A 14,982-nucleotide genomic window follows, 5' to 3' on the forward strand; every position below is an offset into this window, starting at 1 on the left:
AAGATGTGCAGGAAGCTCCTGGTCTGGAGCACAGAGCTCTGCCCACTGGGCTCTGTAGGGGGCTTAGGTCCTTGGAAGAGCCTAGAATTCAGTGATGGATGGCATCCTTGGGAATTTGGGGTTAAATTGTGTATTTGCCCACTGAAGTCCATGCCCACTGAAGTTCATGTTTCCCTTTTTTGGGTTGTAGTTGCTATAGCAATAAGAGAAAATATTATGGAGATAGCATGAATGAAAACAAACAACTCCATTTTGTCCTTTACTATCTTCAGCAGATAAACACTGTTGATGTGTTAACCACAATGGGAGCTATTCCTGCAGGATTCAGGCCTTCCACACTCTTCCAGCTTCTGGAGGAAGGTAATAGTTTCTGTGAGCCACCACATACTTGTAGTTAAGCAGTCAGGTTTTATGTCTACTTTTATTGTTTTAGCCAAAACAAGTTGTTTAAAAAGATGTTGAATATCACATCTCTTTGGTACTCATCTATTTCTTCATCCTTCTTATGACAGTGGAGGAAGGACCCTGATCCTGTTAGATGCCAGTCTGTTTACCTGTGCTCTGGCTTCTAGCCCCTTTGCCTTTTTTTTTTTTTTAAGATTTATCTATTTATTTGACAGAGAGAGAGCACAAGCAGGTGGAGTGACAGGCAGAGGGAGAGGGAGAAGCAGGCTCCCCGCCTCGCTCGCAGGGCGCTTGATGCCAGTCTTGATCCCAGGACTCCAGGATCATGACCTGAGCTGAAGGCAGACGCTTATCGAACTAAGTCACCCAGGCGCCCCTGGACCCTCTGCTTTATTTAAAAAATATGACTTTTTAAATTATGAGCCTTTTCGTGTATCTTCAGCCCACCCCCACTTCCAAAGCCTCCCTTTCTCTCCTTTTCTTCACAGAAAGACTTCTGAAAAATTATTATCCATTTGCATTTCTGTTTTCTTATTCATTCTTGGATTTCTCCGTACTTAACAACATTTGTCATGAGCTTGTTACAGAGAAATGATGTTAGAGGAGGATCTCCTGTGTACCCTGAGTTGTTGAATCGTCTGTTGTAAGGGCTGCTTTGAGGTTCCTTTGCTGGGAAGGCTGAGAAGAGCCTTCCCAGCCTTCCCTGAATGCCCAGCTCCTTCTCATCCTTTGCATCCCAGAAGTTTCCATCTACCCAGAGATGCCTTCTTTGAGTAATGTAGTTTCCCCATACACCCTTCCATTTCAGCACCCTCTATGGATATAAGTTAGTTTATAATTATTTTATTCTCTCATCTACTTATTTTTTGAAATTATTTCCCCTACTCAACTGTAAACTAATGAGGGCAGGGGCTGTATTTCTCTGATTCACATGTGTATTTGCAGGTCCTAGCAGAGTACCTTGCACATAGTGGGAACTCAGAAAAGATTTCTCAAATGAATAAGTGATTTTATGATCAGCATTCTTCATAACTAAAGAATTGGGAAACAGTGTAACAATGGTTTTGTGTCAAGAAGTGAAATTAATAATTATGTATTTTTCTAAAAAGTGTTTACACATTTTCTGCATTTCATAATATTTGAATGGATCATCTTCATCACAGGGCACATTATTGGCTTAAAGTTTTTAAGATCTTTCTTAAAGCTGCTTTAAGATCAGCTCTATGTGCTTCTATCTTTCCTTTTTCTACTGTAGTTCTTATGGGTAAATAAATCTCCATTGGCATATATGTCTTAGAAAGCAAGTTCTTGGTAAGGAACTTGACATTTTGGATGCCTGTTTCCTAAATTTGTCGCATAATATCATACATTTTTGGCTTTGGATTTCATTCCTTTCTTTGTAAGAAAATAAAAGAAAAATTATTTTTTCAGGGAATCAGTTTCGAGCAAGTTACTTCTTACAACCAGAGCTCACTCCTTCACAACTAGCCTTCAGAGATCTAATGTGGGATGCTAAAACAGGCACTGTGAGTATGGTTGTTATCAGTAAAATTATACCTTTCCAGATTTTGTTATGGTTGTAAGGATACAAATAACTTGTAAATTGATTAATGTATTCTAGAAAATTAAAAAATTATTTCTGTATTTTAATTTTTAAACACTCAGTGATAGTTTCATTGCTAAGACAATGAAATGCTAAGACAATGAAACTGTTGCTTTCTTTTCCCATGTTACAAAGGAAGTAATACTAGGTATCTCTCATACTCATTCTTTGCATCTATAAAAAAGGAAATGATAATAATACTAACATAGAGTCATTGTGACAAATTACATCGTGTGTGGAGGGCTTAGAACAGTGTCTGGCACATAATAACTCAGTAAATGTTAGCTGATATCAATAGTAGTAGTAGTAACTTTTTTTTATTAAGTAGGAATGAGGAAGTTGGAAGTCTTTTATGATTATAGTTTTTTTTTAAAGGAGCTTAGAGTAAAAGATTCCTGGTATCCCGAGTACTTGAAGTAGGAAACACTCTTGATATTTAATTCTACTCTTCTCCTTTTAAGCAGATATGAACCACATTAGAGCACATCACTTCCCTTCCTGTTTACCTCCTGCCTTTTCTCCCTTTTTCTGTCACAGTCTCAAGGGAAGAATAAGAGGACCAGTGTGGTCAGGTATTGTGGGGAGAGGTGGTATAAAATTTTCCCCTCTCAACCTGAACATTCCCTGGGACCTTCTTACTGTGAAGTATCTTTTATTACAAGTCAGTAAAAATGTTGTATTTGGTCTGCTTAGTGTACTAGTACTTGAATAAATGGCATTCAATTTTATGAATTTGTACCCAGAGAACTAAATATTTAGCTCTCATTTCTTTTTTTTTTTTTTTTTTTAAGATTTTATTTATTTGAGAGACACAGAGAAAGTGGCAGAGACATAGGCAGAGGGAGAAGCAGGCTCCCTGAGAAGAGCCTAATGTGGACTCGATCCCAAGACCCTGAGATCATGACCTGAGCTAAAGGCAGATAGATGTTCAACCACTGAGCCACCCAGGTGCCCCTAGCTCTCATTTCTTAAATTAAAAATGTGACAAGCTGTTAGATATTGTCTTATTTTTTCAGTGATATAAAGTCTTTAGATGAAAAGGCTCATGACCATAAAGCATAATGTTAAGAGTTGAAGATATTTTTCAGGGATGCCTGCCTTCGGCCCAGGGTATGATCCTGGAGTCCTGGGTTTGAGTCCCACATCAGGCTTCCTGCATTGAGCCTGCTTCTCCTTTGTCTGTGTCTCTGCCTCTCTATCTGTGTCTCTCATGAATAAATTAATAAAATCTTTAAAAAAAAAGTTGAAGATATTTTTCGATAAGAAACCTGAGTGCCAATTTATTGTACTTTATATAGTTCAGAAACTATACTTGTGAATTAGAACTGAAAAACCCTATCCAATGGTCAATGCATTCTCTATCAAAGTATCTGTGAGAGGGATGCCTGAGTGGATCAGCAGTTGAGTGTCTGCTTTTGGCTTGGGGTGATCCTGGGTCCCCGGGATCAAGTCCCACATCAGGCTCCCTGCATGGAGACTGCTTCTCCCTCTGCTTGTGTCTCTACCTCTCTCTCTCTCTCTCTGTCTCTCACGAATGAATAGATAAAGTCTTTTTTTTTTTTTTAATTTACTTATGATAGTCACAGAGAGAGAGAGAGAGAGAGGGCAGAGACATAGGCAGAGGGAGAAGCAGACTCCATGCACCGGGAGCCTGACGTGGGATTCGATCCTGGGTCTCCAGGATCACGCCCTGGGCCAAAGCAGGCGCTGAACCGCTGCGCCACCCAGGGATCCCGAATGAATAGATAAAGTCTTAAAAGTGTATACATCTGTGTAAGAAGCCAAGGAGCAGTTTAGGTAAATGCTTAGAATTAAAACAAAGAGGATCCAGCTGGATAATAGTAATGCCAGGTGTCATTGGTTATTATGCTGTGGTGACCTTCTACACTTACCCACATTGTATAAGAATGAGCTGTAAGAATGAACCTGGAATGCGGGTTTCTATAGTTGAGTCATCCATTTTACCTGACTATACTGACTTTTTTCTTTATGATTTTTATGTATTTACCCCCAAAATGCAAATATTCCAAATATAAAGATTTGTGAAAAATTTATGTAAGGTTTTTATTTAAGTTGTGCAGACTATTGAAACTTTTTTGTGTACATTTCTATATAATTTTCATCCTTTTTTATTCTGTGTACATTTTAAGTATTTATAAAAGATGCTTTGAAAGTAAATTTGTCTATAAGCCATAAAATAAACCTTTTTTCTAACTAATTTCTCCCTTAGATTAGATCAAGACCAAGTCGTGTTTCATTCATTCTGACCCTCTGGAGCTGTAAAATGATTCCTCTTCCAGGAACGAGCATCCAGGTTCTCAGTAGACATGTACGCCTCTGTATATTTGATGGTAACAAGGTGAGCTTACTGAGGAGTAAATCAGTTCACATCAGTCTGGAGAAATATTTTGTTAAAGCCACATAGTAAACATGTACTGCATGGAGTATGTCTGTTTCTCTCTCTCTCTCTCTCTCTCAATTTCTCTCTCTCGTTGTATGTATGTGTATACTTATAAAATAATATGTGGTAGAATGCAAACCATAAGGGTTCTGATGACATAGGCTTAATTCCTGGCTCTTTCAGTTGCTAAGTGCATGATATTGGTAAATGTATCCCAATTAACTACTCTGAAGCCTTAGATTTCTCACTTACAAAAAAAGTACTGTTGCCTATCTTCTAGTATTATATATAGTTAAGGTTTTGAGTGTACAGAGTATTGCATACCTATATAACCTATACCCAAATCAAGATATAGAGCATTACCATCACCTTACAAAGTTTTTTTTTGTCCTTTTCCAATTTACTATTCCCTGACTCCTAAGAGGATATTTTTTACCCAATACCAAGCAAAGAATCTAAATGACGCTTAAAAAATTAATTGATTTGTTTGTGAGATACAGCTTAAATACAGTGCTTAGCTAGAAATTTGTAGTTTTAACTGCATAAACTAGACAAGAAAAAAGATTTAAAATCAGTGAGCTACCAACTCTAAGCTACCAACTCAAGAGACTGGAAAAGGAATAGCAACTTAAACCAGAAGGAAGTAGAATGGAGGAAATATTAGAGATAAGAGTGAAATTTAATGAAAAGAAAACTTAAATAAAACAAACCAAATTAAAAATGCCAAAAAAGAGTAGAATTTAATGAAATATAAAACTGATGAACAAGAGAGAAAATTTTAAAAGGCAAAAGTTTATTCTTTGGGAAGATTAGTAAAATTGAAAAATGCCTCATAACACTGATAAAGAAATTTTAAAAAGAAAGAAAAAGATAATGAACAATCAATATCTGTTGTGAAAATGGAGACCTCACCACAGATCTACAGACATTAAAAGGATGATAAAGAGATATCATAAATATCCTTATGCCAATAAATTTGACAACATAGATAGGTAAATTCCTTGAAACTGTCATTTACCAAAACTGACATAAGAAGAAATAGAAATGTTATAACCTCTGTTTAAAAAATTGAAAATGTAATTAAATATCTTCCAACAAAGAAAACTCTAGGCCCAGATGGTTTCACTGGTGGATTTCTCCAAGCATTTAAGCAAGAAATAACAACAATAGTACATAAACTCTTCCAAAGAACAGATAAAAAGAAAATGCTTCCCAACTCATTTTATAAGACCAGGAAAAACATGATACCAAAATATGACAAGACATCACAAGAAAGAAAAATTTTAAGACCAGTTTCCCTCATGAATATTGACACTAAAATTATAAACAAAATATTAGCAAATTGAATCTTGCAGTATATTAAAAAGAAAAACAACTCCTAATTGGAGTTTGTTCCAGGAATTCAATTGTATACACCTGTGTAACCAACACTGAATTAACACTTGAAAATAGATCATTGTAATTTGCTGTATTAACAGAACTAAAGTAGAAAAGTCATGTAATCATCTCAAGATATAGAAAAGGCATTTGACAAATTTCAACACCCATTCATGATTTTTTAAAAATTCTTAACAAGCTAGGAACAGAAGGGAACGTCCTCAAATTGGTGAAGGCAACAAGAGAAAACTAAAGCTGACATCATCACACTTTGTGGTGAAATTTTGAATGCTTTCCCCCTAAGATCAGTCACAAATCAAGGATGTCCAAGAAATAAAAAAAAAACTCAATTTTTTAAATTGACATGACTTGAACAGACACTTAAATATACGAAAAATTAAGAGACATAAAAAGATATATATAACATATAAGAAGTCCTCAGGGAAATGCAAGTTAAAACCACAGTGAGAGGGATCCAACCGTATGTTATATATAAGAAACCCACCTTAAGTATAATAAATATAGGCAGGTTAAAAGTAAAAGGATGAAAAAGGTAGACCATTCAAAATATAATAATATTCAGAACAAGAAGATTACCAAGAATTGGTACACCTGGGTGGCTCAGCGGTTGAGCATCTGACTTTGGCTCAGGGTATAATCCCTGAGTCCTGGGATTGAGTCCCACATTGGGCTTCCTACATGGGGTCTGCTTCTTCCTTTGCCTATGTCTCTGCCTTTCTCTCTCTCTCTCTCTCTCTCTGTCTCTGTCTCTTGTGAATAAATAAAATCTTTTTAAAAAAAGAGAGATGAAAGGAGAAACAGGCAAAGCCATAGTTATAGTTAAAAACCTTAACTTCTCTCTCAGTGATCTGTGGGACAAGCAGACAGAAAATTAGTAAGTATATAAGGGAATTAACACCATCTACAAACTGGATCTAATAGAAATTTGTGCAACAGTTCACCTAAAAATAATAAAATACTCATTCTTTCAAGTGTATATGGAACATTTATCAAGAGAGATTACCCTGAACAAATTAAAAGAATTGAAATGATACAATGAATGGTCTTTGATTGTGTGGAATTGAATTAGAAATCAGTCACAGAAAGATAACTGAAAAAATCCTTAAATACTTAGAAATTAATGGATTAAAAGACAGTTTCAAGGGAAATTAGAAAATAATTGGAACTGAACAAAAAATGAAAATGTGTCATATAATTTGTAGGATGTTAATAAAGGATAACTGAGAGGGAAATTTACAGCACTACGTACATTAGAAAAGAACTTTCAGATTGACAGTCTAAGCTCCCTCCTGAGAAGGTGATGCTTGGGTTGAGATTTGATAAATAGGCCTTAAGAGGGTGAAGGGAAACAGGAAGTGTAAACCTGGCCAAAGGAGCAAAACAGGCAAGGGGCTTAGAGGGAAAGGACTTGGGGAAGGCCAGTGTGGCCAAGTGAGAGAACAAGAGGGAGTGTAGGATGGAATGAAATAGGATACATGAGGAAGGAGTACAGTGTAAAACACTATATACACCATGATGTAAGGGAGTTTTGTCTTTATCCTAAAAACAGGGCAAGTCTTTGGAGGAAGTGATAATAGTTTAGATTTCTGCTTTAGGAATATCTCTGACTCTTCTTTGGAGATGAATTAGAAGGGGACTGACCAGAAGGGACATGAGTCGACCATTTAGAGGCTGTGACAGTGTGGTAGTCAAAGGGCAGCAAGCATCACCTCCAAAAAAAACAAAATCTGGAGCCATTTGTCCCAGATTGACCCTAGTTACACCAGCTTGGTGTAAGACACTGACCAAATTACTTGGCCTTGCTCTCTTTCCCCTTTCTTATCTGGCACACATCTCTTAGGGTCTGTGTGAGGATGAAATGAGTTAATATAATCAGTAAAACACTTAGAAAATAGTAAAACATGTTAAGTGTGGCTAGATGAGATATGAGGCTAAGAACTTAAACTAGGGAAGTGGAGATGGAGATGAGAACTATGGCCAAAGGGATATTTAGATTGTAAAAACCACAATTTAGTAATGCCTTGGAAATGGTGGGTGAGGAAGAGTGGGGTGTCAAACAGGACATCTATCTGGATGGATGGCAGTGACATTCAATGAGATAGGGAGCTTTGAGAGCTGATCAGATTTGGAGGAATTTGTGGGTTTAGCTTAGCTCGTGCTGGGTATACTTCTAGCTCCCAATGCCTTTCTTTCTTTCTGTACTTTGTTTCTGTAATCCTCCCTCATTTCTACATACCCTGCACAAAGCCACCACCATTAATAAGCCAGTAGGTGTCATCGGTGACCAAGAAAAGATGAATTGCCTTCTTTGCTCAGATCTGGTTTGATACTTTACCTCTCCCTATTCTCATATATGAGAACCTAAAGATTGGATTTTATTTAAATAACATATCGGAATAATAGAAGTGATTCATTTAAAAATAATAGAAGTGGGGACACCTGGGTAGCTCAAGTGGTTGAGTGTCTGCCTTTGACTCAGGTTGTGATCCTAGAGTTCCAGGATTGAGTCCCGCATCAGGCTCCTGCATGGAGCCTCCTTCTCCTCCCTTTGCCTATGTCTCTGCCTCTCTCTGTGTCTCTCATGAATAAATAAATAAAATAAAATAAAAATAAAAATAATAGAAGTGAACTTATATAACTAATTTATGTTGGATTTCCAGCTGACAAGTTTTAGAAGATACTTAATAGGTACACAAATACTCATTGCTATTTACCTAATAGTGCTTCCCTAATTACAAATAAAAAGCTTTATTGTTAAAACTCTGTATTACTGGGAACCACATCAAAACACAGTCTTATATTTACTTCAACAATCAAGCATAATTTATAAACCTCAAGAGAAAGTCTGTTGTATTTACTCTTACTTTTACTCTTTTAATTGTTCTTCCTTCCTGGTGTTCAAAGATTCTTTTTTAACATACCCTTTCTGTTTAAAGAATTCCCTTTAACCATTCTTCCTGTTGGCTACAAATTCTCTTAATTTTTCTTTATCCAAGGATGTCTGTTTCCCCTTCACTCCTGAAGCATATTTTCAATAGGTATGGAATTCTGGTTTGGCACTTTGTTTTTGTTTTTTTGTTTATAGCATTTGAGAAATATTGTTTCACTTCCTTCTGTGGTTTCTGATGAGAAATCCACTGTCACTACAATTAGTGGCCTCTTATTGGTTAATCTACGTGTTATTTCTTCACTGCTTTCAAAATATATGTGTTTAATTTTTGTACTTGGGCATGGAATCCTTGGGTTTATCCTGTTTGAGATTTGCTCAGCTTATTAAACTATAGATTTGTGTCCTATGCCAAATTTGGGGATATTTTAGGCATTATTCTCTTGAATACTTTTCTAGCTCCAGACTCTTTTCTGGGACTCTGATGACATGAACGTGAGATCTTTTGTTGTAATCCCACCAGTTCCTGAGGCCCTGATTATTTTTTTCCATCGATTTTATCTTAGTTGTTCAGAGTGCATAATTTCTATTTTCCTATCTTCAGGCTCACTGATTCTTTTCTCTCTTTCTTATTCAGCATCTGAGTCTGTCCAATGAGTTGTGTTTGTGCACATGTGTGTTTTTTATTATGATTATTGTATTTTTCAATTCTATGATTTCCACTAGGTTCTTCATTTTTATCTTCTATTTCTTTGTTGAGATTTCCTTATTTCTTTCTTGAGACTTTGTATTTCTTTCTGTATTTTAAATTTGTTTCAGACATGTCTGTAGTTGCTTACTAAAGTATTTTTAGAAGTCCACTTTAAAATGCTTGTCAGGCTGAGTGAAGTAAGTCAGTCGGAGAAGGACAAACATGATATGTTCTCATTCATGTGGGGAATATAAATAATAGTGAAAGGGAATATAAGGGAAGGGAGAAGAAATGTGTGGGAAATATCAGAAAGGGAGACAGAACGTAAAGACTGCTAACTCTGGGAAACGAACTAGGGGTGGTAGAAGGGGAGGAGGGCGGGGGGTGGGAGTGAATGGGTGACGGGCACTGGGGATTATTCGGTATGTTAGTAAATTGAACACCAATAAAAAATAAATTAAAAAAAAAGAAAAAATAAATAAAATGCTTGTCAGGTACCATTAAAAAATTAAAAAATAAAAATAAAAATAAATAAAATGCTCGTCAGGTAATTCCAACATTTGTGTCATCTCAGTGTTAGTGTCTGTTCATTGTCTTCTCATTCAATTTGAGATTTTCCTGATTTATAATATGATGAGTGGTTTTTTATTGTATCTTAGACATTTTGGGTGTTAAGAATTTCTGGATCTTATTTTAACTTCCATTTTAGCAGGCCTCTGACACCATCCTGTCAACGGAAGGTAGGTGCCACCTACATTGGGCTCCAGCCTACTTAAAAAAAAAGTAAAATAAAAAAATAAGATGAATCAAGGGATAGATAGATAGATAGATGATAGATGATAGATGTGATAAAGCAAGTATAGTAAAATGTTAATGGTAGAATCTAGGTGATGTGTATATGGGAGTTCACTGTATGTTTCTTTTAACTTGTCTGATATGTTTGACACATTTCAGAACTACCACCATTATATATTTCACCCTTTTAAAAAATACATCAAAAACCCTTAAGTACTCATTAAGAAATAATACACCAACTAATTACCCATCTGTTTTGCCAATAATAAAAGAAAATAGAGGGCAAGCCTAAATCTTACATTTCAAATCTTTCTTATATAATTAGACCATTATAATTTTTCAATTTGTTTACTTGTTTCCTTTTACATCTGTTTTATACTCCCATCTTCTTTTTATTGGAATTAGCAATATTAAAATATGAACTATTTCAAGTACAAAGCAATGTGCAAAGCATGACATAACAGACACCCATGGCCTTATCACCTAGTTCTATTGAAGCTCCCCAGTTTGTGATAGGTACTTTGACTTTTAAGATAAAAAATAATTGCTTTGCGCTCAAATTTTTTGTAACCTTAAGACTTCTCTTTCTCTCTTTTTAAATATTTTATTTATTTATTCATGAGAGACACACAGAGAGAGGCAGAGACACAGGCAGAGGGAGAAGCAGGCTCCCTGGGAGGAGCCCGATGCAGGACTTGATCCCAGGACCCTGAGATCATGACCTGAGCTCAAGGCAGACACTCAACCACTGAGCCACCCAGGTGCCCCAAGACTTCTCTTTAAAAATAGTCTACTGGGGGCCTGGGTGTGGCTCAGTTGGTTAAGCTCAGTCATGACCTGAGCTGAAGGCAGACGCTTAACTGACTGAGCCACTCAAGTACCCCCAAATTTTAAATTTAATTAAGTGATTTAAAGTTAAATTTAAATAGCTACATGTGTCTTAGTGGTTACTGTATTGGATAGTACAGTTCTGGAAGATTTCTCTGTTCACTTCTTTATATTATCATTAAATGTTGTTTCTCCATTTACCTTCCTTCTGCCTTATTATTTCCTGAAAATTAGCTAGTTTGGGTAGCTATAATGAATTGGAATATTTTTCCTCTTATATTTTCTAATTGGTTATGATTGATGCATAGAAAGCTATTGTCATCTGGAAGTTGGTCATGTATCCCTAAAATTTACTGAAATTGCTTATCATATCTAGTACCTTTAAAATATAGTGTTAAAAAAATAAAAATAAAAAAATAAAATATAGTGTTACTTTTTATAGAGTCTCAGACTTTTTATGTGTACATTTGTATTGCCTGCAAATAAAGACAGTTTTGTCTCTCCCATTTTTATTTCATATCCTTTTGCTATCTTACTGTTTTGGCCAGGGACTACCAGAGGGACTGCCTTGTAGTCTTCTTGATTTACATGTAAATACATCTGAAAATTCACCAATAGGATATTTGTTACAAGTTGTTGATAGGTACCCTTTCTTAGGTTAATTCTCTTCTGCTCCAGGTTTTCATATTTACAAGTGAATGTTGAATTTTAGCAAATCATTTTCTGCATCTATTGAGATGATCATTTGATTTTTTTCCTTTAATTTGTTAATGTAGTGTACCACAATAATAGATTTTCTGATATTGAGACATCCTGGGATAAACTCTTCTTGATTATAAACTTTTTATTTTGTTTAAAAAGAAAACCATTGCTGAATTAGGTTCACTAATATTTATTTGGGATTTTTGCATTAGTATTCATAAATAAAATAGGCTTATAACTTTCTTTGTGTTGTCCATATCTGGATTGAGTAAATAATATTAGATGAGCCTCATTTATTATAATACCCGTATATTTGGACTTACTTTTTTTATTGGTGTTGGTGTCTTTTCTGTTTATCATCTTTTTGCTTTTTTCTGTTTCTGTCATCTGTTGAAATATTGTTGTCTGTGTTCTGTTTTTTTCTACTTTTGGTTTGAAATCTATAGATTATATTTCCGTTATTTAAGTGGTTACTTTTCAATTTTTAACATACCTATTTAGCTATAAATTATTCTCATAAATCTAAAATTATCCTGTATTTGTCTTCCTCCTTAACACAGCAAAGATACTAACTAACATGTGGGATACCTGGGTAGCTCAGTGGTTAAGCATCTGCCTTCAGCTCAGGTCATGATCCCGGGGTCTTGGGATCGAGTCCCGCATTGGGCTCCCCAACAGGAAGCCTGTTTTTCCCTCTGCCTGTGTCTCTGCCTCTTTCTCTGTGTCTCTCATGGAGATTTTATTTAAAATAAAATCGTAAAAAAGATACTGGGCCACCTGGGTGGCTCAGCAGTTGAGCATCTGCCTTCGGCTCAGGGCCTGATCCCAGTATCCGGGATCAAGTCCCACATCGGGCTCCCTGTGAGGAGCCTGCTTCTCCCTCTGCCTGTATCTCTGTCTCTGTCTCTGTCTCTCTGTGTCTCTCATGAATAAATAAAATCTTTAAAAAACAAAAAATAATTTTTTAAGTTTTTATTTATTTTAGAGAGGGGGAGCAGGGGGAGGGGCAGAAAGAGATGGAGAGAAATCCCCAAGCAGACTACCACCACCACACACACACACACACACACACACACACACTAAACATGAAGCCCAGGCCTTGATTCCCTGAGATCATGACCTGAGCCCAAATCAAGAGTCGGATGCTTAGGCGACTGAGCCACCTAGGCACCCCTAGAAGTGGTGATGTTTTTAGAGAGCTCTCTACAGTATGATCTCATATAAGAAAATCTCATTTCAGGTTCTGAGCAACATTCATACAGTCAGAGCCACATGGCAATCTAAAAAGCCCAAAACATGGACCTTTTCTCCCCAGGTAAGGAATCTGCTAAGGTGAATGGAATGAAACATGAACATCTTTTACCTGTTAAGTGTTATGCAATTTAATTTCTGAAGCAAAGCTGTCTATGTGTATCTCTCAAATAACATATTTATGTTAAGCACAAGATATATGGGGCCGGATTTGAATCTTTAATGTTTAATCATATAATGATTTAATGTTCTTTGAGGACTTTGATAAAAATTACTTTTGTTTCTGACTCATCAGAGTTACAATTCTTATGAATCATCTTATTCAGTGGATTTTGGGGTTCAATTCTAGGAAATGCCCTCTGATGAAAATGAAAACAAAAAGATAAATTTAGGAAGTGTTTTTCACAAATGAAATCAACTGTGCTAATGAGAGCTGTGCTTTCTTCAGATGAAATCAAGGGTGACGCCCGGGGCTGGTACTTTATACCCAGGCACTGTCAAGCCTGGAACAAAAAAAGACTGGAATGAGGTTAGGTGGGTTCAAACCACTGAGTCCCTATGACATAGATGTTAGTGAACATGAAGATTTTATATCTTGATGTTCTTGTTATAATATTGTCTATATTTATTTTACTTTACTTTCTTCCTGCCTCATAAATTTCATTATTCTAGTATTCACTTCTCATAACTAATTCCTTTGGGGCACTGCCCCCTAAAAATCCTCCATTAACCTTTCTCTTACTGCATCTGAAGATCTTCAAGCAATAGGGGTTTGAGAAGAGGACACAGGGCATTGAGGAGACCCAGCCACCTAGCTTGTGTGCTGCATGTACCCATGCTTGGCTTTAGCACATCTGAGAGTCTAGTTTGATCTTTTAAATGCCCTACTGCTTGTATTTTGGCACAACATTTCACAGTTCTGATGTTGCATTTCTATGTACATGAAGCATTTAGGGTCGAACTTTCTAATTTTTCTGGATATGAAGACAAACTGGAAGAATAAATAAGAAATTATTCCTTTGTTGACTGAAATTAAGCATCTGCTAGGAGTGAAATTCTTCCTAGGCACTATGGGAACTTACATGTTGGTAGAGAAGAAACATAGACAGGTATAATAACAATAGCCTGTGTTTATGGAGCTCTGTCCATGTGCCAGGCATGGTGGTAGGTCCTCTCCTGGGCATTATCTAATTTAGTCCTTAGAATAGCCCTGTTGGTGTGGGGGTCCTGTTGATATCCACCGCCAGGGCAGAATGTAATGGTTGAGGAACTCCCAAGTACTGTGGAAGCACAGAGGAAGGTGAAATTAATTATGGCCCTTAAGCTCAGGGAAGGTTTTGTAGAAGAGAAACTAGACTTGGAGGGTTGGGGAGGATTTTATAGTCAAGGCAGAGGGGTGTGGTTATCCAGAGAAAGGAAAAGAAATGAGCAAAAGAGAAAGGAAAGGAAAATTTACAAGGCACGCCTCAGGAAAGTTGAGCAAATGTGTGTATAAAGTCTTCAATTTTAGCTCTATTTACAAAAAACAATGGTTAATATAAATACCTTGTTTTATATGCAAACTATTTTTATAAAACCTCTGAGGACCTAGGTACACTATTATTTTCACATTACTTTAACGGAAGAATAAGTGAAGGCAAAGGTATTTCCCTCAAAACAAAACTTAAATTTTTTAACTTGAAATCATTGGTGTAGATGGGTCCAATCCATCTGCTTTCTGTTTCCTTTAAAAGATTATTATTACAATGGAAAAGTATAAACTATGTACAGATGAGTAGAGCTGAAACCTCCCTCCCATTTGTATTAGTAACTTAGTTTTCTTTATTGTTTATTTATTTCAGGTTACTGGCATCTTGCCCTGCTTGCTTGATGGTGATTGTTTTATCAGATCCAATTCTTCATCCCCAGATCTTGGAATATTATTTGAACTTGGAATTTCTTATATTCGCAATGTATGTCAGTTGAAAGAGAAAACCTTCTAACGTATCAGTTAAGAGAAGTTTAAAAAAAAAGTCTGTATT

At 36.2% G+C, this 14,982-nt stretch overlaps 1 protein-coding gene across 3 annotated transcripts in view; it reads left to right on the forward strand.

Moving 5' to 3' along the window:
- Positions 1–14,982, forward strand: part of NPHP1 (nephrocystin 1) — a 59,258-nt gene that overhangs the window by 18,859 nt on the left and 25,417 nt on the right. For 2 of the 3 annotated variants that reach the window (XM_072770275.1, XM_072770277.1), the window contains 5 exons: positions 273–360; positions 1,837–1,931; positions 4,239–4,367; positions 12,951–13,025; positions 14,803–14,913. In XM_072770275.1, the coding sequence (XP_072626376.1) occupies positions 273–360; positions 1,837–1,931; positions 4,239–4,367; positions 12,951–13,025; positions 14,803–14,913 (498 nt within the window). The remainder of the gene's footprint in view (positions 1–272; positions 361–1,836; positions 1,932–4,238; positions 4,368–12,950; positions 13,026–14,802; positions 14,914–14,982) is intronic. The other variant, XM_072770276.1, reaches the window with a different exon arrangement.

Source organism: Canis lupus, chromosome 12, assembly GCF_048164855.1.
Source record: "Canis lupus baileyi chromosome 12, mCanLup2.hap1, whole genome shotgun sequence".
Classification (NCBI taxonomy): domain Eukaryota; kingdom Metazoa; phylum Chordata; class Mammalia; order Carnivora; family Canidae; genus Canis; species Canis lupus.